The sequence below is a fragment of the Myripristis murdjan genome, chromosome 3 (genome assembly GCF_902150065.1).
Source record: "Myripristis murdjan chromosome 3, fMyrMur1.1, whole genome shotgun sequence".
Lineage (NCBI taxonomy): Eukaryota > Metazoa > Chordata > Actinopteri > Holocentriformes > Holocentridae > Myripristis > Myripristis murdjan.
Window position 1 is genome coordinate 10,846,650 of NC_043982.1, and position 21,635 is coordinate 10,868,284.

At 41.0% G+C, this 21,635-nt stretch overlaps 2 protein-coding genes across 2 annotated transcripts; one reads left to right on the plus strand and one right to left on the minus strand.

Annotated features, from left to right (window-relative positions):
- Positions 1 to 1,994: 1,994 nt before the first annotated feature.
- LOC115380761 (coiled-coil domain-containing protein 81-like) lies at positions 1,995 to 11,309 on the minus strand. Its single transcript, XM_030081972.1, has 17 exons — positions 11,234 to 11,309; positions 11,016 to 11,077; positions 10,659 to 10,815; positions 10,089 to 10,267; positions 9,928 to 10,002; positions 9,585 to 9,801; positions 9,333 to 9,447; positions 8,383 to 8,476; positions 7,746 to 7,892; positions 6,458 to 6,562; positions 6,166 to 6,335; positions 5,939 to 6,057; positions 5,075 to 5,199; positions 4,823 to 4,933; positions 4,464 to 4,573; positions 4,142 to 4,267; positions 1,995 to 2,485 (listed from the first exon to the last, which is right to left on the minus strand). The coding sequence occupies exons 1-17, from the start codon at positions 11,307 to 11,309 to the stop codon at positions 2,347 to 2,349; spliced, it is 2,127 nt and encodes a 708-aa protein (XP_029937832.1). The 3' UTR covers positions 1,995 to 2,346.
- A 1,328-nt stretch (positions 11,310 to 12,637) lies between these two features.
- On the plus strand, positions 12,638 to 17,361 carry LOC115356867 (interleukin-18 receptor 1-like). Its single transcript, XM_030048156.1, has 10 exons — positions 12,638 to 12,760; positions 13,967 to 14,204; positions 14,387 to 14,558; positions 15,151 to 15,301; positions 15,392 to 15,454; positions 15,559 to 15,682; positions 15,800 to 15,936; positions 16,171 to 16,317; positions 16,429 to 16,575; positions 16,849 to 17,361. Exons 1-10 carry the CDS (start codon positions 12,712 to 12,714, stop codon positions 17,238 to 17,240), a joined length of 1,620 nt encoding a protein of 539 aa, XP_029904016.1. The 5' UTR covers positions 12,638 to 12,711; the 3' UTR covers positions 17,241 to 17,361.
- Positions 17,362 to 21,635: the final 4,274 nt, after the last annotated feature.

A 21,635-nucleotide genomic window follows, 5' to 3' on the forward strand; every position in this document is an offset into this window, starting at 1 on the left:
GTGCATCTTCCAGCTTCAAAGCAAGACTGCAGTCTGTCATTTGAATGGAGGAGAGAGAAGTCAGCTCCCAGCAGCCCTCCATCAAACAAATGCAGGATGCCATAGCAAAGGAAAGAGCAAGGAAGACTGTGGCTTCCCACTGAGGGAAACAGCCATTTGACAGATTACCGTCAAGATTTTTCTGGTTCATCTTTGTCTGTTTCTTGTTTATATACATTATAAAAGGAATATAATATAAGGATATATTATAAAAGGAATGGCGGCACATGTTTCCTCTGAGCGTAAAGAATACAATGTATACAGAGTTCAGGCTCTACCAAGAATAAAAGAACAAAGACAACCTAGAAAGTTGACACAAACTTGCAAAAAACTCTTCAAGTGTCTCTGAGCATGATGATGAATCCCCCTCACCTCGAGAGGGACTGCACTGTAGCTAGACCTGCACTCTCACCTGCCTGGGGAAGGAAGGAATCAAGGAAAAGATCAATTAGGTATTGTATTGGTATTATTAAATGTTCCAGGTCCATGTGAGATACTGTAAATTTCACTTTGTTGTCAGTGAAGTTACGGTAACTGCTGTTCTATCCATTAGAGGAGAAGAGGTAAAGTTCTATATACCACTTGAAATTATTTTTTATCTCCTTTTTTGACAAATCCCAGTTGCAACTACTGGATTACAGAGTTATAGTAGACAGCGATTTGTGGCCTGCAGTGGGACTGCAAGTCTCATGGTGGAGTACATGGGCTGCATAAAGGTCTAGTTTACTAGGATTTATCATTTATCATCATTTTTACCATTTATCAAATCGTACTGGATGCTGTAATGTGTGTGCTTGTTTCACATACGTATGTTTTCCAGGGGTGTGTGGACATGTGTTTGAGGGTGGACCCTCATCTGGAGCACATCTCTTTCCTGAGATTGAGTGTTTCTGTGCCATAAGGGTTAGAACAAGATGCATACACGTGTACGCTATAAATCAGGGGTGGGGAACCGTTTTCCTGTCAAGGGCCATTTCAGTTTTTAGAACATCCTTCAAGGGCCATGCAAAACGATCAAATTAAAATGTATCGCAATAAATTTATTAATATTTTATTACTACTACTACCACCATCACTAATAATGATGATGATGATGATGATAGTAATTTAACTGTATTTTCATTGGTCAAACTTCACACTAACCTTAATGCAATGACTGAAACTGTTTCTCTTTGGCAAGGAATCTGATATCACATGGTAGTGATGATGATGATGATGATGATGATGATGCTATTTGCAGCTGGTTTTCCAGGTTTGGGTCAGTCAGTCTAGAGCAGAACCGAGTCTTTGCAACAGTCTGTTTTGCTGTAGGTTGTCCCAAACAGAGACGCTCGACCGCTTTGCATGGCAGAGCCATTTGCTCACTAATTTTTCCGAAACATAAACATGCCACATTTGTTGCATGTGTTTTAGCACAAAGACTTTCAAAATGCCACTCTGAGTTCATTGAGAGTGTAGAGGCTTGACAGAGAACTGGGATTAAAGCCAGGAGCATGTCACTGTGATCCTGCAACACAACATTCACAGTGCATGAACTCATCCTCCCATATTCACGCTACATTTTTCTTTCACCCTTATCTTGACCCTCTTTCTCCTCCCTTTTCTCTTTGCTAAACATTTTGTTCAGATGTGCTCTCAAAACTTTTCAAAATCTAAATTCTACTGATTACCAAATTCTTCGATTTGTGCTTTTATTTTTGACTTGTTCCTACAGACTGTCTGTCATCTCTGTACATTTCATATTCTGTCTGTGTAAGTAATGTATTCCCCTATCCTATCATAATTATTCTTCCTTTCTCTTTTCCTTGCTTTGACTTTTAGTGATGCCTCTGTATCTCTGCACCAGAATCACAAGTTGGCCTGGTTGCATGCTGATGTGTGTCATAGCCAGCTGACTATGACACACATCTGCACACAATAAAGCAGAAAAAGCAAAAATATGAGTGCTTACTTCATCTTTTTCTATTCTGTATTTTTAATGAAAAAAAAAATGAAAAAATAAAATACATCCACAGACATTTCTACCAGGCATTAATATTATCATTATTTGTTTATGTCAATGACAGTCAATCATATGAACAAACAAGCGTTTTGTTGAGGGGGAAAGTATAAAACATCAGGTCCTATTCTCGGCAGAGGAAGTCTCACATTAACACAAAGGACAGCACAAACTGCAAGCCATCACATCCAAGTATGCTTCACAGGTGCCTGACTTTAATATTTTAATCAGCGATGGTCATCACAAGATGAGCTTATGAGGCTGGCGGATGTGGAGGAAGTTCGAGCTTGGCTAAACGACGCTGACTATCAGTTCATCAGCCGTGAGCCAGAGGAGTAGCACGAGTCTTTCCAGATGTTGCTCTCTCCATAGTTGGAGGTTTTCCTCTTACACTGGGAGCAGCGTCTGTACTGCTCACACTGATCTATCAGGAGGTGACCACCAGACCTGGCCACAAGGAGAGGACGGATCAATCAACAGGTAAACATGTCATCACCCATGAATGAAGCTGGCATCCAGTGGCGCAAAAAGTGGGTATGCACTATATGCGGGGCATAGGGGCGCCGCGTTAGAGGGGGCGCTAAAACGATGGAGGGAAAATTTTCACAGCATGCACAAACAGCTGTTTGTGCATGTGTAAATGATACGATCAGTAACAGCGGCACGTCACTGATTAGGCGCCCCTCCGCTCCTTCATCCCCACCCACCCACCCACACACACACACACACACACACACAATAGGCGCTCCAGTGCACGCCCCCTCGAGCATGCGCAGGGAGCACGAGTGTTTTCATTTCAATCGTGTTGTCATGACAGGGAGTTTATGATGGAGAGGCAGAAAAGAAAGGGGGGGGCGCCTGTAATGTGTCTGCATACCCCTCAGAAAGTAGGTAGTTGCACTCCTGCTGGCATCCCTTGAACCAGTCAAGAAATACTCCAACATTTTGGGCAAAATACCTCTTTTCTGACTGAGCAAGACTGAGACAAGATACTCAATACCATTTTCACATCTGTACGTCCGCAAAGGAAAAAACAAAAACAAAGGAAAGTTAGGGGAAGTGTAGGACAAGTTCATTTGTGCCTGATCTTCCAGTACCTTCAGTGGTGTGCAGATCACTGCTATAGACGAAAGGATAAATGTGTTCAGCGATTACAGTTCCACCATCTAACTTCTCCTGAAATGACTCTAGTTTTTTTGTTTGTTTGTTTGTTTTTTATCCAAAGACATGTATTTCAAATCCATATGATTGACTGTGTAAATAAGAGAGCTTTGTAGTTGCTGTAAGGTTTTATTTTTTCACTTTGACGGAGCTAGGCTAGCGACTCCCATAGACTTCAAGTCTTTATGCTAAGCTAACATAAAATGCTACCCACAGGAACCTGACCACTGGACGCACAGAAGTGAAAATGGTACTGTGTATCTTGTCTCAGTCTTGCTAAGCCAGAGAAAAGGGTTTTTTTGCCCAAAACATTGGAGTATTCCTTTAACCCTTCAAGTGTCATCAAAACTGAACCAGTGTTGCAGCAGTTAAAGATAAAAATGTAATTTAATGTGGTCATTTCAGACAGGGCTGGTGTGGTTTTGATGAAATTTGAAGACATTCTGGCAATGTGTTGTTGTGTTATAAATTAACACTGAACACAGGAATGCGAAAAACATTACAAAAAAAAAAAAAAAAAAAAAAAAAAAAACAACTTTTACTCAAATCTAGTCAGTGACACCACTGTTCTAGTTTTGACAAAAACAAATTACTGACTGGTCTAATGCGGACACTATAGTTAAAGGTCAAAACTTCAAACTTTGGGATAATTTTATTTATAAGCCAATATTGTAAGGATGGCTAGATTTGTGTTGGTGATTTAAAATTAAGTAGATTTACTGTGTGACTAAAATCACTGGAACACAGCTTCACACAGTGTGAGGATGTGCCGCCCCTCCAGCAATTTTCCGTCTATTATGTGTGAAGGACAGATGGGCACAGTCCTATCCATAGTCCCCCTGTGTCATTGCATGGAAGGACTATGGACGAATGAGTCGATCACAAACTGATGAATGTATGAATGGATGCAAATGAATGTATGACAGATAATGTTGCACCCACCTGAGGAACCTCCTCTCTTCGTCATCTCGGTGGTGTTTGAGCGCGACGCTGCGATGCCACGAGTCCTCCAGTGACGCTCTCACGTTCTGCCTCCTCTCAAAGCGAGTGAGGCGGTCCAGTATGAGGCTGGGACACACACACACACACAACACAAACAGAGAAACTCGGTCAGCCTCCCAAACTCCACAGGAAGGACCTGTTCTGGACTGTGGCTATGGTGTTTCTCTCCACCTCTTCACTGTTATTCCTTTTATTGATTGCTCATATCCTTTTTATTTTATCTTCCTTTCCCTATCTATTCTCTTTGTCTTTCTGCACTTACTCCCTCCGGTTGCGTTTGAGCATCTCGGACTCTTTCATCTGTTGTGCTTGGCGTTTGGACAGCTCTTCCCTTCTTTTCTGATGGGCAGCAATCAACTGCTCCTGAGAGACCTGCCCGTTTACAACAACACATTAAATTCAGCTCACTGTAGACTACTGTCAATATAGGGCATTCAATCTGCTGCAAAATTCAATCCTTCAAGTTGAGATTAAACAACAACAGAAAAGACCTCAAAGGTGATAACACAGCTGTGACTTTAGTTACATTTCTGCCAAGTGGCCGAGGCCTGCACATGTACTACAGACATCTGAAAAGCAATATCAGTCCAGTTAAGTGCAGAACTGAAAAATAGAGGTAACCTTTTGAGCCCTTTCTCGAGCCTCTGCGTTGCGGGCTGGTGTCTCACAGCGGTCAGACCTGAGGTTGATGGACTGGCACTCAGGAAGGCCAGTATCCTTCCCCTCTTCCACCTGAAAGACAGAAGGTCAGATTACAACCTGTTTGGAAACAGATTCAGGTGAAAAGCTATGAGCTCCAGCATGGTGCCTGCTGTGGTTTGTGAGAGCAACATGCAAAAACTGTCTACGAGTGACTTGTCTATGACAGCCTGCCTGCACTGTGCTCCTTGACTGGCTGCTTTTCTCATGGATGGCTGGTAACTTCACTCCCCTGCCTTCCTGTGATCTACGCCCTGCCTCAACCTGCACAACACAACAGCACACGGGACATCGGTCATCTCAAAGCCAAGCTGGGATCCTCTTGACTCCCAGTGACATCATGGCAGAGTCAAAGTCAACATCATGAATCCTAAAAAAGCCTCTGTCTGTCAGAAAGTCTCAATTTTAAAATCTTCACACCAACAAGAAGATTTTCCAGAGCAGAAAAAAATGATGAAAGCTCTAACCTAACTATAATGGTTAGAAATTCACAAAAACATTGGTAACCTGATTAAAATACATTTTTAAAAAAACTGAATTCTTGTTCACATCTGCTTAATAATGATTCTGAATTTATAAGAGTAGAGATAAGAGAAGCCACAAACACCAAATAACAATAAATAAATAATTAAATAATAATTAAAATATATAATAATACTTGCAGGATTTAAAACTAATACTATTTAGCAATCATTCTGCAGTTATAACAAAAATTACATTTAATTAACTTAAATTTAATTTAATTCAATGACTTACTCCAAATGTGTGTAAAATAAAGTGAGCCTAGAACATATCACTTCCAGGCAATGCAAACAAAATGTCTGGTCATCCCTGATATTCTAATATTATATTAATATGATCTACTATTTCTGCTTGTGTATTACTTTTTTAAAATAAATAAATAAATAAAAATAAAACAGATGCAAATTCTTGGCCACACACATGCACGCAGACAGACAGACTGAGACACACACACACACACACACACACACACACATACAAATGTCAGCTATGATATGGGACACTGGTAAATAGGACATTCAAATATCTCTGGGTGTGTTTCTGAGGAAGCTCTTGCCTGTGTGTCCAGAGCCTTTCTATAAAGTTTAGCTCTCTCGTGTTTCTGCTGGATGTGCTGCTCCTTCTTCGAAGCAATCCTAAAACAGACAGACACACACACACACACACACACACACACCAGATTACACACTGGCTAACACAAGCGATGATGCAGTGACTGAGCAGTAGGGCTGCACCAGACTTACTCCTGGACCAGCTGAACCTGGGTGAGATAGTCCAGCAGAAGTCGGTTGTGCTCGTCCTGGGCGTCATGTTGCCTCCTGTTTGCCACCTGGGCCTGCAGCTCGTCCTTGTAGTGACGCTGCTTGATCTGCCTGGCAGGAGTGACGGGCCGATCCGGAAAGACGAAGGAAGTCTAAAAAGAAGCCACCAAAGTGCCACAAAGCACGAGTTACAAAAACATTTCAGTAAAAAGACGTCGACACAGACAGAGTGAGAAGAGTCAGTTCTGCCCTCCGACCTCCTGCTTCTACTCACGTGGAACGGAGCACAGCACGCTTTCTCTTTCTTCAGAGCCTCTGAAACGTCCAGGTTCCATGCCGCCAACTGTTTGTCACGCTGACGCTGCTCATCCATGTTTGCCTATGCCAGACAAACACATGCATGGACGCATACACACATTAACACACACCAAATATTACACTATTACCTTTGATTTCCAGTGGTCGCACTCATGTCACATATTTTAAGTTATATTATCGAGATAATGCAGTTGATTATGCAGGGCTTGGAATTAGAAAGAGAGCACTGAATTAATGTTTCACTAGAATAATGATAAGATTGTCCCTGTGGATTAAAACTGTCTTATATTAATGTGTTGAGGAAAAAAACGACAAAGAGTCGATTTGTGTTATTGAAAGGTCGACTGAGCCGACTCTGGTAACTGTGAGTCGGTTATTGCCCTATTTTTAACCACAGGTCAGCAGACTCTGTTCTTTTTTTTTTAAGAAACAGTTCAAGATATGTTTTCATTGTTTTTCCTTTAATTCTTAATTTTATTGCCCTCTTCTTATCTGGACATGTTTTTTTTATGTTCTGTCAGGTTTAATCTGCTCTAGGTGCTTATTTGGGATGCTGGTGTTTGTCTTCTATCTTGTATTTATCTTCTTGGTTTGTTTTTAATTTAATTTTTTAATCAGAACCCTAACCGTAACCTGTCTGACCCTAACCTGTGCACTTTTGCCCAAAAGCTGCAGACTAGCAGCAGGCCTTGCAGAAGAGAACGGTGCCACTTTCCCTACTCTCTGTGCCCATCCAGTCTCTAACCACCTGACCGCTCTCAGCTGCTGTTTTTTTTTTTTTTTTTTTTTTTTTTTTTCATGAGCTGAGTTTTTACTGGCTCTGTTGACATAGTGATTTGTGTGGGGTTGGAATGTGATTGTACTGCTGGCTGTGTGGTGTCAATACGTTCTATTGCTGGCTGCATGCTTGGTTGTTTTCTGGAGGAAAAAAAAAAACAAAAACCTCAAATTTTCACACTCACAACGCACTGGAAAAAATCCCGAGAGCCCCCACAAACCCCCTACAGCGGTCAGCAGGAGACAGTAGTTGCATTCACACATGAATATTTGACAACTCAATGACTAAGTCAACAGTTTGCAATGGAAAAATAAGATACTCTTAGCTATCAGGGCCATTTTACAAAGTCATATTTTTCCCCAGGTTCCTGTTGTCACATGCTGACACACATACACACACACACACACATCTTACAGACATGCACACACTCAAATGCCTACAGCTGCACACATTAACACATACACACCTGCTCTTTCTCCATGTACACCTTGTCTTTCTGCTGTTGTTGGAGCAGTAAGAGCCTTTCCTGAGCTTGCTCTTCTGCCAGCCTCTGCTCCCTCAGGTAGACCGGGACATTTCTTTGAGCATGCTGCATGCACAGGTAGCACAGCTCCTGTAGGAACAAGGCCACAGGGAGCTGACATGATCCTCGCGAATTATGAATAACAGGGTTCAAATTACAGGGGGAGCCGGAGGCAGCTCAGCTCCCTTGAAAGAAACCTGAACTCCCTAAAAAGCAACATAAGTTCAATTTTGAGGAGGTGATGGTTTAACATTATAATCAAGTACTGCTTTCTTACTGATCTCAAATCAACAGGTAGAGTGCAGCTGACTGTCTTGCTACCTTCATTCACTGAATGAGTGGGTGTGATTACATGTATATGTGTTAATGTCATGTAGAAGAGGCAATATTTGTTTGGTACTTTAAGATGTGCAGCAACCTTGCTGACGTAGACATCCAGTACTGTATGTCACATATGTGAGTATGACATTTTGTCATACCACACCTCCAGTTTTAGACAAAGTCCATGAAAGCCAGATTTGAGTCTGCACCCTGCTGTCCGCCCCAACACATACACGCACACACACACACACACACACACCTGTCCAGCACGGGTGTGGCCTTGGCAGCTGACATTCACATGAGCTTTCTCTACCCTCGGAGTGCCCTCTGGTGGTGAGATGGAGACGGTGGCCCTGGGAGAGAGGACAGATTCTTTACTACTGTACTGGATATTGTACCAAAGTAAATGAGATCAAACTATGTGCATGAGTGTGTGTGAATTGATTTATTTGATCTATTTCTATGCTGTACATCATATGATAAACTTGAAAAATACGAATGCACTCATAAAAAGGTGCAGTTTAACCTCCCAAAGGCATAGAAAAAAACAATGAGAAATGTCGTCACTGAAGGCAGCAGCTGAAACATGTCGGCGGTCCAATAAATTGTTTCAAATTAAAAGAGAGAAGTGTACGACTGTTCTGCTGTCTTTTCTCTGTATATTATGTAATAATATAGTTTATACAGGCTTGCAAGACAAAGTGCTTGAGACTCACATACTGTCAGTTAGATTCACAAATAAATTAAGCCCTACACATACAGAACACATCACCAGTTTGTAACGCTATCTCAAAACATCACAGTAATAATCATTCAGTCATGCAGCATGTACACGTTATCCAATTTCCTGCATTAACCTGCTTATTTACAATAATCTGATCTCGTGTGTGCATGCACACAGTGTACAGTAGAATAATAAGGTAACCTGATCTTCAATAACACCCAGATCACATACAATATACATTGTTTCCTCTGCAGTGTGTGTGTGTGTGTGTGTGTTTTGTGAGGAAGATAGCTGGTGACAGAAGAGGATCTGTCCCACAGGTGGTTGTACATCATTGATGGAGCTGGATGCTGCCCCAGGCCAGTAACAATACAAGACCACCACTGGGCTCTCAGCTCACACTGTCTCATCTGCCTGCAACAACAGCTCTGTGTGTGTTTGTGTGTCCGCGCGTGTATGTGTGTCTCTGTTTGTGTGTGCAGTACTTGTCAGTGGCCTCCATGGGGTTTTTTGGATTGGGTTCTTCAGAGAGGCTGACAGCTTCCATCTTGGCAGGCTGCAGTGTCTGATGGGATTTAGAGCCTGGTGGCTGGACTCTGTCTGTGGAGAAACCCAACACTCTGAGTTGAAAACAATCAGGACAGTACTTATCTGGCTTTCTGCAAAGTACCTTCAAATTGATCTCTCATTACTGATCCTGCCACATTGCTCTCTGTTTTATCTCTGACTCTTATTACCATCTAGAAAGCTGAGTGTCGGCCTCGTGCAAAAAGCCGGTTTACTTCCTGCATGTGTTTGGTCTGGAGCTGGCCAGATGCACTGTGAATCTCTGCTATCAGCTTTGCTGCCTGGCTCAGGAGAGCAGACGCTGGCTGAGGTGATGGAGCCAGCGGTCTGTGGCGTCTGAAGCCTGGACATTCTCCCTGATATTAAAGAGGCACTGCTTCCAAGTCTCTGGAATGGAAAGAAATACAGATGCTAGGCATACTTCCATACACATGCCCATCCACTGATACATATGCGTGACACACACACACACACACACACAAATTGTGTGTTCGCCCAGCTTCATCTACTCACTTTGGAGAAGGCTGAAAGGAGTCTTCCGCTTGTATCAATGGCATTAATAAAGTCTCTGTTGAACTTCATCCGCACCTTTGAATTCAATTAGTTTAGATTTAAAGGCAATTCAGTCAACACCAAATGAATGTGAGGTGGAACTGTTAGAAAAGGAGAGACACCTTGTTGTTCTTAAAGCGCAGAACTCCGATTCCCTGGAAGGTAAACAGCACGTTTTTCTGGGAGGCCAGAGCTCTCAGGAGGAGCAGCAGAGACTCTCTAACGCAGCCCTCCACCACGTCACGGCTGAAAGGAGACTCTTTTGACACGGCTGCAAAGTTCAGCTGCACCACTGGGATGTGAGTTGCTACCAGGGACGGACACACACACACACACACACACACACACACACACACACACACACACACACACACATACACAAACACAAATGCAACAAATGCCCTTCAGCATATACTTTAAAATGGCAAGCACAACAACAACACCGAACCAGTCTCTTACTCTTGAGATTATTCTTGTGCTGTTGTGTCCAATGCAATTCAAAAACTTAAAAAAGTTCTGTTATAAGATACCCGCAGCAATAAGATTCAAATGTCAACCTCTTGTATTTCAACTGAATCTGTTTTGGTGCAGCTATCTAACTCCTCTCCTTTGTCCTACATCTCCTCCTTCTCTGTGTTTTGCCCTGCCTGTGCTTTACTCCATTTCTCTCAAGTTAGTAGCCCTGTTCAGCTCACCTGCAGCCAGCGGCCTGACCTGCTTGAGGCCCTGTGAGTGGGACAGTTTCTCTGTCAGGAGGAAGATGGGCCGCTGGATCATGATAAACCTGTTTCCTATGTCCAGCTTCTGCTGAGAGAAAGTGAAGGTCCCCAACCCTGCCAGGTGGACCCCCTGTCACAATGGATCAATCAATCAATCAGTCAGTCAGATAGATAGATAGATACAATCATAAATCTGTCTACTGAGTAGACTACAAGTATAATGAAATGTGTAGGTACTCCATTCCAAATACAAGCTGCTATAAAATAGGCTCCAAAAGTATGTCTCATGATGAAATATGATGAACCTGCAGCTTGCAAATAGGCGCTCACCTTCTGTAATGTCATCTGACGCTCAATGTAGGCGGACACATAAGACCAAATGTTGTCCATATCTAAAAGACACGAGAATATGTCCATGTATACTTAAAGGTAGGCTTGTGATACACATGCACAGGTAAACACTAGTGTACTAATCAGGAGAATCTGCACCAATGTGTCATATTTTGCAGTGAGAGAAAAAAAAATGATAATGATGTCGTTTTGCCGACCGTTTTCCGAGAGCTGTGAGAGCGCTGGAAACGCAGTCCTGTCCGCCTCTGACAGCAGACACAGCACGTCAGTCATTTCTGCAGGCCTGGAGATCTTGGTGATGTTTACTCGTAAACGAAACTCAGTCAAGTAAACTGCGAGTGTGTCTGTACAGATCCTTTCCCCTCGGTTTGGCTGAACACTGCTTGGGGTCAAGACCAACCCTTAGGGCCGGTTGCTATTGGCAATGACACAATAGAAGCGCTGCTCACCCCCCGCGGAGCAGCGGCCAGGGACGAGTGCAGAGACCGGAAGAAGCTGCAAAGTGACGATCGAGGCCTTGATAACTCACTTCCCGCCGTGGAATGTGATGCGTCATAATACCAACATTAGCACGAGGAGTGACATGAAAGGACAAGTAAGGACATGTAATGACAAGTCCAGCTTTCCACTGGCGGACGCCTTGGCATTGTCAGCTTATAATAGTGAGCAAAGATCACGCAAAATCATGAGACACCCCGTAGTTACATTACTCACATGTTGCTCATTGTAGTTAAAAATGCACATGGGGCCACCGAGGACAGATCCTACTTAGCCTACATTGGGGTCGAGATATGCCAGAAAGTTAAACAAACAAACAAACAAACACATAAATACAAAATAAAGGAATAAATAAAAATGAATTGAATGTATGAATTAGTATATTTTCGCAGTCACCAGCAGCACTTTTCTCCAGCAATTTATATAGCCCAAAGGTAGTCGATTGTTTAGGCTTGATTATGTTTGTGTGTGATGTTCTTTTTTCGGATGGACAGGTAGACCTCTTGAACTGAGGGGATGGTGCTGTTGCAAAGCAAAACGAAAAGTGTCCACTGGCGGGTGCTGAATCACGATGAGACACTTGGCTGACACTAACTCATTCACAGCCTACAGAGGATGGAAGGTGTAAATGAGCCCGTCTCACGCACACACACACACGCACACACACGGAAATAAAAAATAGCCTACACGCTAATGATCCAGTATTCTTAATTTTACAGTGGAATTCAATTTGTATGAATTACCTAATACTTTAAGATACTGTACTATATAGCCTAATACATTACAGTAATTCTAATGTTGTACTAGCCTGTGTTGATATTATTGTTATGCGGAATATAGGCTATAATTTAATAATAATATGATGCAGGCTTTACTAAAAATGATTTAGTGTTCTTTTGGATTTAATTGGTATTACGAGCATACAGCCGCCTTGCTCAGCCCATTTCATAGAAACTGACCTATCGCCTAGTTCATAGGCTACGTGTAGCTTCCTCGGTTCGCTTTCGCTTTTTTTTTAATCACGAGGGAGGGTGTGACGTTGGTTTGACTGATATGTAGAGGGAAACAGGTGTTCCCCTCAATCAGTCATCTCTGAACAAGGAGCCACAGTCCGACCTGAGTAAACCAGTGAAGGTCTCTTTGACAGCAGGATCCTTGGTGTCAGGTGCTGGAAGACATGATGCGCGTCGCTCTGCCTCTGTTTCTCCTCTCGCTGTTATTGAAAGGTAAGAGGATGCTTATTTCAGTTCAGTGTCGCGTGGAGTGTTGTTGTTTTTTTTTTCCCTGTCATCATCATTATCATCATCAAAGTGTAGACGCAGAAAATCTTGTTACACGAGACCGCGGCACCACACAATTTGTACGATTAAAGTGCGTTAAGTGGTCTTTGTGTCTTTGTGGACTCAAGTAAAATCCTGAAGTCCAGAAATCAGGAGTGACTACAAGACCCGGACCCAGGATTTAGTGTCCTGCTTTAGACCAATAAGGGTTAAGAGCAGAAAACTCTAACAATGCCAAAGGTAGATTTCGTCTATTTTGTGTAGTAGCTGTTGCCTTTGTTATCAGTATTATTGTGATAGATACTGTTGACTGTGAACATGCAAACCGGGGCAGGGGGGATACATAGCCCATACACACGCAAGTTACATAAAATATCAGAACTGTTTTCTTTTTTTATACCACAGCAGACAAGCATGTCGCCACTGCCGCTGAGTGACCAAAAAAAAAAAAAAAAAAAAAAAACAGCATATTTACCACCATGATCATGTATACTTCCCCAAAAAGTCACTCATTTCCGATGAAAATTAAGTCACTTGACTTAAAGTCACCTTTTAAATAAAGATGTGGTCCTACTCCACTGTATTGTTAATTTTCTTAAAGATCAACTGCCAAAAGAATCACATGGTATTTTTTTCACAAGGGGTTTTTAATGGAAGGTTACATAAACTATTACAACTATCAGTGTTGTGGAAATTTGGTTAACAATAGCAGTATTCAGTTCAGTTCGGTTTATTTGTATAGTGCCAAATCATAACAGAAGTTATGTCAGGGTGCGTTACAGACACCCAACAGTTATGGTTCATTCCCAAAATCCCCCCCGCCCTCCCCACGAGCAAGCACATGGCAACAGTGGCAATTATTTTCTTATCCTAATGATGTAACGTGACCACACTCTTATGTTAATAAAATAAATGTTTAATAAAAGTCCGTTTGGTTGAAAAGCAACGATTTGTTATCATATTCACTGAGAAATGGATAAAGTCTCAATTTTCAAAGCGTGTGTATTTATTTATGTTTAGCACTATATATGTGTGAGTGTCTGTGTGTGTGTGTGTGTTTACTTTTTTCCTCTTTGTACCCTGTCCACAAAGCACTTTATGTTAAAGCAATAAATGCTAAGATGAACTAAATTCTGTTCAATTCAATTGCAGGTGTGTGCCTTTTGACGGTGAGACCCATGAATGCCAGGGAGGGTGAGATTACAGTGCTAAAGTGCAGTCCCGGCCTTAAAAATGTCACCTGGACCAATCACACTGCTCAGGAGACGGTTCTGACCAACAGTCTGCTATCTGGTGGGCAGAGAGAGGGGTCTCTGTTAATGTATGGAAGGATGCTTGTCATTCTCAGTGTTTCCTTGAGTCATGAAGGGAGCTACTCATGCTCTGTCAGGTATGGTCATGAGTCATGTATACATTGAGGAAACTGATCTTAAATAATATAAAAATCATCTACATCAAACTTGTTTTTGCATTAATACTTAGTGGCTGTAGGTAAGCACCTCATAAAATACCCACAAAGTCAGTGTAAAAGTGAAACCTTACCAATGTCCTTGTGTTTCATTGACATGACAGGAATGCAACAGCTGTTTGGTTTAAGTTGACGGTGCGCCCAAGGCTGTCCAAACATGATTCAGAGATGGCCCGACACACTGAGAGGTGCAATCTTGGCAAGGCCTGCATTTTAGGATGCCCTACTGACTTATATATCCCAATGCTTCAGAGCAGCGGCACTGTATGGCACAAGGTACTATTCATGTACTCAGCAAATTTTCCAGTTTTTCAGTGACACTTATTTGGAGACTAATTTGTCCAGTGACAAAAAAGTGGTATGTGCATACAAGTGAGGCAAAGCAAGGTCAGAATAATAGAGTGTACAACGGTGTGCCACTGCACCAAAATGCACTGACCTGACAAAGTCCAACTGAGATCAATATTATGGTTTGACATGTCCAATGATGGTGGAGCTGAGGCAGAACACTCTTGTTTTGATGTACTCAAAACAAGGTATCAAAACTCTTACATTCTCAGGGTTAAGCCTGGCAATATTTTCCATGCATCATCATGTAAAAACAGCAGAGCTTGCCTCACTGATGCCCAGCAATCAAGCAGTCTTAGGTTATGTCACATTATGACATGTGAGGGACACTTAGATATTCAAAACATGAATATCAGTGTTTTCTTTGTTCAATAGCTGCACTTACATACAGTAGATAAGGTCTCCAAAATAAAGGTGCTACATCTTTTGTCTCCACTTGTTTCCTGCTCTCATTTACAAAATAGATCAAGGTGCTCTGCAAAAGTTTAACTGTATTTTTCTAATTTTCCTTGACTTTTAGGAAGATGGGTCACTTCCAGCTTCATTTAAAAACGGTTATTTCAAAAGTGTAAATGACCATGATCGTGGTGTGTACACGTGTACCAGGTCTTACCTATATCAGGGTCAGCTGTATAACATGACCTGCACAACAGCGCTGGATGTGTCTGACAGTAAGAAATACATTTTTTTTTTTTTTTTAGAAATGCATTCGTAGAAAGTCCTGTACAAACTGTAATCTGTTGTCTCTCTCTGTTGCACAGACAATCAAGGCCTTCCAATCATCACCTATCCACGTAACGGGGAGGTCCTTTATGTAGATTTAGGTGAGCTTCAGCGTTGTTCTGTGGGTGCATGTGGATATACCTTTCAAAGTTACTGCTCCTAAAAAAGGTTGTGCAAACTCATAAACCCATGTTCTCGTTTCCAGGTGCACCAAAGGTGATTGATTGTAAAGCTATTATGTACTCCGACCTTGACGAGGTGCTGTGGTTAAAAGCAAACGCATTTTTAGATCAGAATGACAGCTTACCAGTGTACTACAACTCTACACCGTAAGCACCTCACACACACACGTTGGCAAACATATAGACACATGAGCACACGATGCACGCATGCACACATGGACACACACACAACTTAAAGCCCTCAAACTCTCCTCTCCTTTCCAGAAAGATACTAGGTAACCTGACCACAGCATCTCTAATCTTCCATAAAGTGTCAGAGAAGGACCTGTCATATAATTACACCTGTACACTGGACTCCCCCTCCCTGAGCTCCCATGTCACCATCATCCTGAAACAAAGGGGTATGTAAGATTATTACATTACAGAATGCAAGCTGATGGGTCAAGTCACTGATTAGCAGTCATTTAACAGTGATCAGTTTCCCTTTATGTGTGAACTTTATCCTCTCTGTAAGATCCACACAGATACAAGTGACATGAGATTTTGATCTGATATGCCTTCCTGTTGTCTGTTTGTCTGAATGACTGTCAGGCTATTTAATATTTTAACATGATTTCTTCATTATATCTCCGCAGCTCGCCCATTCTCCCTCTGTGTGATTCTTGGCATCATGGGCTTCATGGTGACGATGGCCGTGACACTATCAGTTATTTATGTGAAGCTGAAAATCGACATTACTCTCTTTCTGCGAGACACTCTTCGCTGCTACAGGAAAACTCCAGGTGAGCCGTGTTGTGTCTGCTAGCAAGACTAAGACAGCAGCATCACTGTGATCTACTGATTCCTCAGACAGGGGGGCAGCAGTGACAGAAATGTTATGTTTTGTTTCTTAGATGGGAAGAGCTACGATGCCTATTTAATGTGTTACGCGAGCAGCACAGGACTAAATGAAAAGGACAGAAGATTGCTGGAGGACACTTTGGAGGACGAATTTGGCTACAATCTCTGTCTCTTTGATCGTGATGTCCTACCAGGGGAAGGTGCGTAATCTACTCCAATAGTGATCATGTCAATAAACATGCTGTCCATGATAAACATATCCCCGAAAAGATAGGGTTGGCTCGACAGTGGCACGACAGAAAAGGTCACTAAAGGCAATTGAGTTCTTCCTCCAGGGATTGTGATTGTGCACAGCAAATTTGAAAAGCTTTTAATGTATAAATGGTAGGGTATTCAAGTTATCGCATATGCAACCACGACCTTCAATGTAACGTGATGAAATTGTGCCTGAAGTGAGCTCTGTTGGGTTGCAGCTGTAGCCGAGGCTGTGCTGGACTGCATAGAGCGGAGTCGCAGGCTTGTTTTGATCCCCAGCTCTCCAGATCCTGGTCCAGGCTCTGGCCTACTGAGTGCCATCCATGAAGCCCTAGTGGAGCGGCAGACTCGCTTGGTTCTGATCAAAACCAAGACGAAAGAGGAGCTGTGTACAGAGACGAAAGAGGAGCTGTGTACAGAGCTTCAACCGGCTAGCTCTTTACCCGAGGCCTTAAATCTTCTCAGCAAGACCGGGTGCTCTGTCACCTGGAAAGGCCTGAGCTCCCTGGCCCTCTCCTCCTCCTTCTGGAAGCAGCTACGCTATCACCTTCCAGCCCCACAACACTTAAAACCCACCACTGTTTCCATAGACAATTCATCAGATTGTTAGCTCAAAACACTTACCATGTCAAAAATAGGCCTTTATTTTTTTACATCTCTGGTTTCTGTATGACATTGCACTGATTACAACTGTAAAACTGACTAAAAAAAAAAAAACTGTCAATGTTAACTCATCGATAGCATGCAACAGGATGGATTTATAGTAGACAATTAATACTTTTTTTTTTTTACTATTTTATTGCAGGTTTTCACATCATCAATTATTGCTTTCATCAATTAGATAGATAGATAGATAGATAGATAGATAGATAGATAGATAGATAGATACTTTATTCATCCCGCATGAAATTCACAGATTTTATTATGTCATGAAAATTATGTAAATTATGTCATTCATCCTGCTACATTTATACATTTTACAGTGCACCTGCAAGACAAAACAGAAATGGAGAAAGGACAATAAAATTAAAAATACAAAATAGAAATAAAAACTACAGATGTGAGACAAAGCAGCAACGGTACACAAAAAAAGAAACAATAACAATACCCATGGAAAGGGGGGGAGTAGGTTAGGGGGGTCTGAGTTATAATCTTGCAGTACTCTTGGTTCTACAGTTTTACTGTTTTACTGATCCACTCCTATTTCCACGACCCATTTACTCCAGTTTCTTTCGAATTCCTCCTCTCTATTTCTCAATTTATGTTATTCTTTCCATTTCCTTGATCTCTTCGATTGTTTTTTTCCCAAGACTTAACAGATGGTGGTTTCACATTTAGCCAGTTTCGCGAGATTTGTTTTAATGCTGCTATATGCATTATTGAATACAGATATTTATCTCCTTCCTTCTTGATCTCTCCTGGGATGAAGCCTAATAGGATATTTGACGGTTGCAATAATTTCTTTAAATTATATATGCTTGTGATTCTCCTCTGATTTACACTCCAAAATTCTTTCAATGCTTCCTGGCTTCCTGTTCATTTCATTTCCTCCAACATTCAACACTACCTAAAACACTGTATTTGGATTTGAGTTTTGGTGTGACAAAGAATCTCATATTTATCTTCCATGCAAATTCTTTCCAGTATTTGGACTGTGTTGTTTTAAAGATTATTTTACATGATTCTGTACATTCCTCCTCTGAGATTGTTATAGCCAGTTCTGTTTCCCATCTCTCTTTTGTGTTATCCACATGTTCTTTTATTTCCTGTAGGATTTTATATAATTCTGAGATTTTACTTTTATCACAATGGGCTCTATTTTTCCGGGATACCAATTGATACTGATGTTGATTGTTTTTCTATTAATTTCCATTTAGCTGTTTTATATTTTCCATAAATTTCACCCAAAAGCCAAATATCCCTAACTTTTTGTGAGTAGTGTATCTGAGAGAGATGGCGAATGACCCAGACTTTTTACCTAATAAAATGGATAAACTCCTAGAACAATGGGCAGGAAAAGGGTTACAAATATATGCACAGATGATCACAAATGGTAGGATAGACTCATCTGAAACATTAGCAACTAAATTTAAGTTAGACAATAATAATTTCTTTAAATATTTACAAATCAGACAATTAATACTTAGGTAACTGATGGATTTTTGCTGGTTTCTTTCGCATATTGCATATTGAATTGTACATTGCAACACAGAATTCAGTGATTTTACCATCCAAAACACTTTCCAGCTGTGTCGACTACAGTAAGCCCTTATGGTTATGATTGTGAATCTGGATGCGGTGGATCTGGCCTAAATAGATCAAGTTATCACATAATGTGGCATTTGAATGGGTAATATAAGCATGTGATCTATGTTTAGAAGTTATAGTGAAAAAGATACAAATGTATATATTGCAGAGGAGGAAACCTCTGCAACTCTAAAGAGAACTGAACTTAACTTAACTTGACTCTATCCACATATTTTCAATAATCACTATTTATGATACTGTTCACATGATTGTAAATATATTGTGTTATAATTTAGTAATAAAAAGTGTTATTTAGTCATTTATTAACATAGTTTCCTCTCAAATACTGTCCAGTGTGACAACACTTCCTAAATCTAAAATGTCCTTTCAGAAAATTAAAGTGTTGTGCAAGTTTCTATTTGATTCACTGTCTTAGTATGAAGGCTGCGGATGATGGAAGCCACAGAAGAGAGAGTTATGGGGAATCAAAAAAAAACAGAGCATCAAGAGTGAAAATGTGTCCTAGAAACTGAGGTGTTAACCACTACTAGGTTTGCACTACTTACAGCAACTGAAACAGTAAAACATATGAACCTGTGTATACTCAGTGCTGAAATTTTGGCCATTGCCCTGTATTTAGTCTTACAAATATATATTTGTAACCTTTCTCTATACTGTCACCTGCATATTATGTTGTGCAACATGCCTTGCGTAATCTGCTCAGCCTGCTCATGTGTCTCTTGTTCCTCAGAACTCAGTAATGTATTTGATTATACTCTGTTACGTACCTTGACAGAAGAAAATGCTTTGAACCCCCAGAATAAGCAACTCTGCTACCACCAATATAGTGGATAGGAAATCTTGTTTATCTAATGACCTTACTTCCAGAAAACACAGTGTTGCAAAACACTCTCTTGTGAATGTTTGAACTCTGTGGACTGAGGTACTGACGTCAGTTTTCACACACAACGCTGTGCACAGACACCAATGTACACCAATAGGATAAATAAGTGGAGGGAGACCACACAGTGTTGCAAAAGTCTGCAAAATCTGGAGTCCAGGCCCTAGTGTGATGGCTGGAGAGCATATCTTTATCAGTATAGTAGTTTGACAGCAACTTTAAAGGTGTTTCAATGACTTTGATGAAATCCAGACATTACCACAGTGTTCTGATCACTAACTTTATGTGACTCCAGAGAACACTATATATGTACTATAATAGTACATTTAATCCTCCTTCTCATGCAATCCAAACACCAGTGTTGTGTTGATACTTGGCATTAATCCTTTTTTTTTTTCAATGTGTCATGAAGCAGCACAGCTATAGTTTAGCTCCTTATTAGGTATCATGTGTTTTACCTTAATTACTACAAATGGCAAAAGAAAATAAGACATTTAAATGCATTTTTATTTATTCGTCATTCCTGACTCAGCTGTCCCAAATGTTATAGGGGGCCAAACTATAACATTTCGTTTAAAAGTAAGGAAAGTGGGGCTGTTGGTGCCATAGATCTAGATCTCAAGTTACATAGATTACATATTAATTACACTAAAAATGTAATACAACAGTCCAAAATCATGTCTTTTGTTGTTGGCTGCGCCGGACACTCTGGTCTCCTCTGCAGCACAGCTCACGGAGGCACGAAACAGAACAATGCAGGAAACACACCTCAACTTGCTCACGTCAACCTGACATTTGCTGTCATCCAGTTAACACGAACAAGAAGAGTATGTACCATGTCTACCATGTAAACAGGATGTCCTCTATTGGAGTGATTATTTTCTTTGTCCAATAAAGACATAAAAGTCCTTTTGGTGACGCTCAGGTAGACAATGGAAAAGCTAAAAGTTTCTTTCTCAAAATGAAATAAAAAACAATGAATACAGCTAGAAATAAAGGATAACAATAATTGATTAGCTAGTAGCTTGTTGGTGATTTGATAACCAGAATTCATTCCCTCTACAAGAATCCTTCATGCAAGTCAAAAATGTCTTATTTCTAGTCAAAATATCTCATTACACTTAAAATAAGACATGATCACCTCAGAAGTAACTTGTTTTTAGACAATTTTCACTCGTTTCAACTGAAAATTCACTTGAAACAAGTGAAAATTTGCTTGTTTCATTGGCAAAATTTGCCAGTGGAAAAAGTGAAAATTCACTTGAAATAAGTGAAAATTAGCTAGAAACAAGAAACAAATTTTGCCAAAGAAACAAGCAAATTTTCACTTGTTTCAAGCAAATTTTCACTTGAAACAAGAGACAGTAAAAAAACAACACAGTAAAAAAAATGCAAGGATTTCACAGCATTCAACAGTATTATTACAGTGAAAGTTTGTATTCAAATATTCCCTGGTAAATCACATGCAGGGTTGCCAACTCTCACGCATTGGCCGTGACAGTCACGCATTCAGCCTCAATCTCACGCTCGAGAGAGAAATCTCACGCCAAATCTGACTTGTTTTCTATTGTAAATTTTTCCACTCCATCCGGTCAGGTGTGCTGGATCTGGTTGATTATTATTATTAGTTGATTATTGATTGTGCAATGCCGCGACTCGCAGTTAATCGCGCTGCGCGCATTAAACTATTTTGCGGAAGCAGGAGGACGGCATGATTTACGTTGTATCCACGTTCGCACGCTGCGTGCATGACTGTGCATGTGCTCGTGCATGAGCGCCCGTACCGTACTGGAGCACACCCCCTCCAACCGTGGTTAAGTTGATTTAATTAAACAGTCAAACGTTACTTTGGTGGTC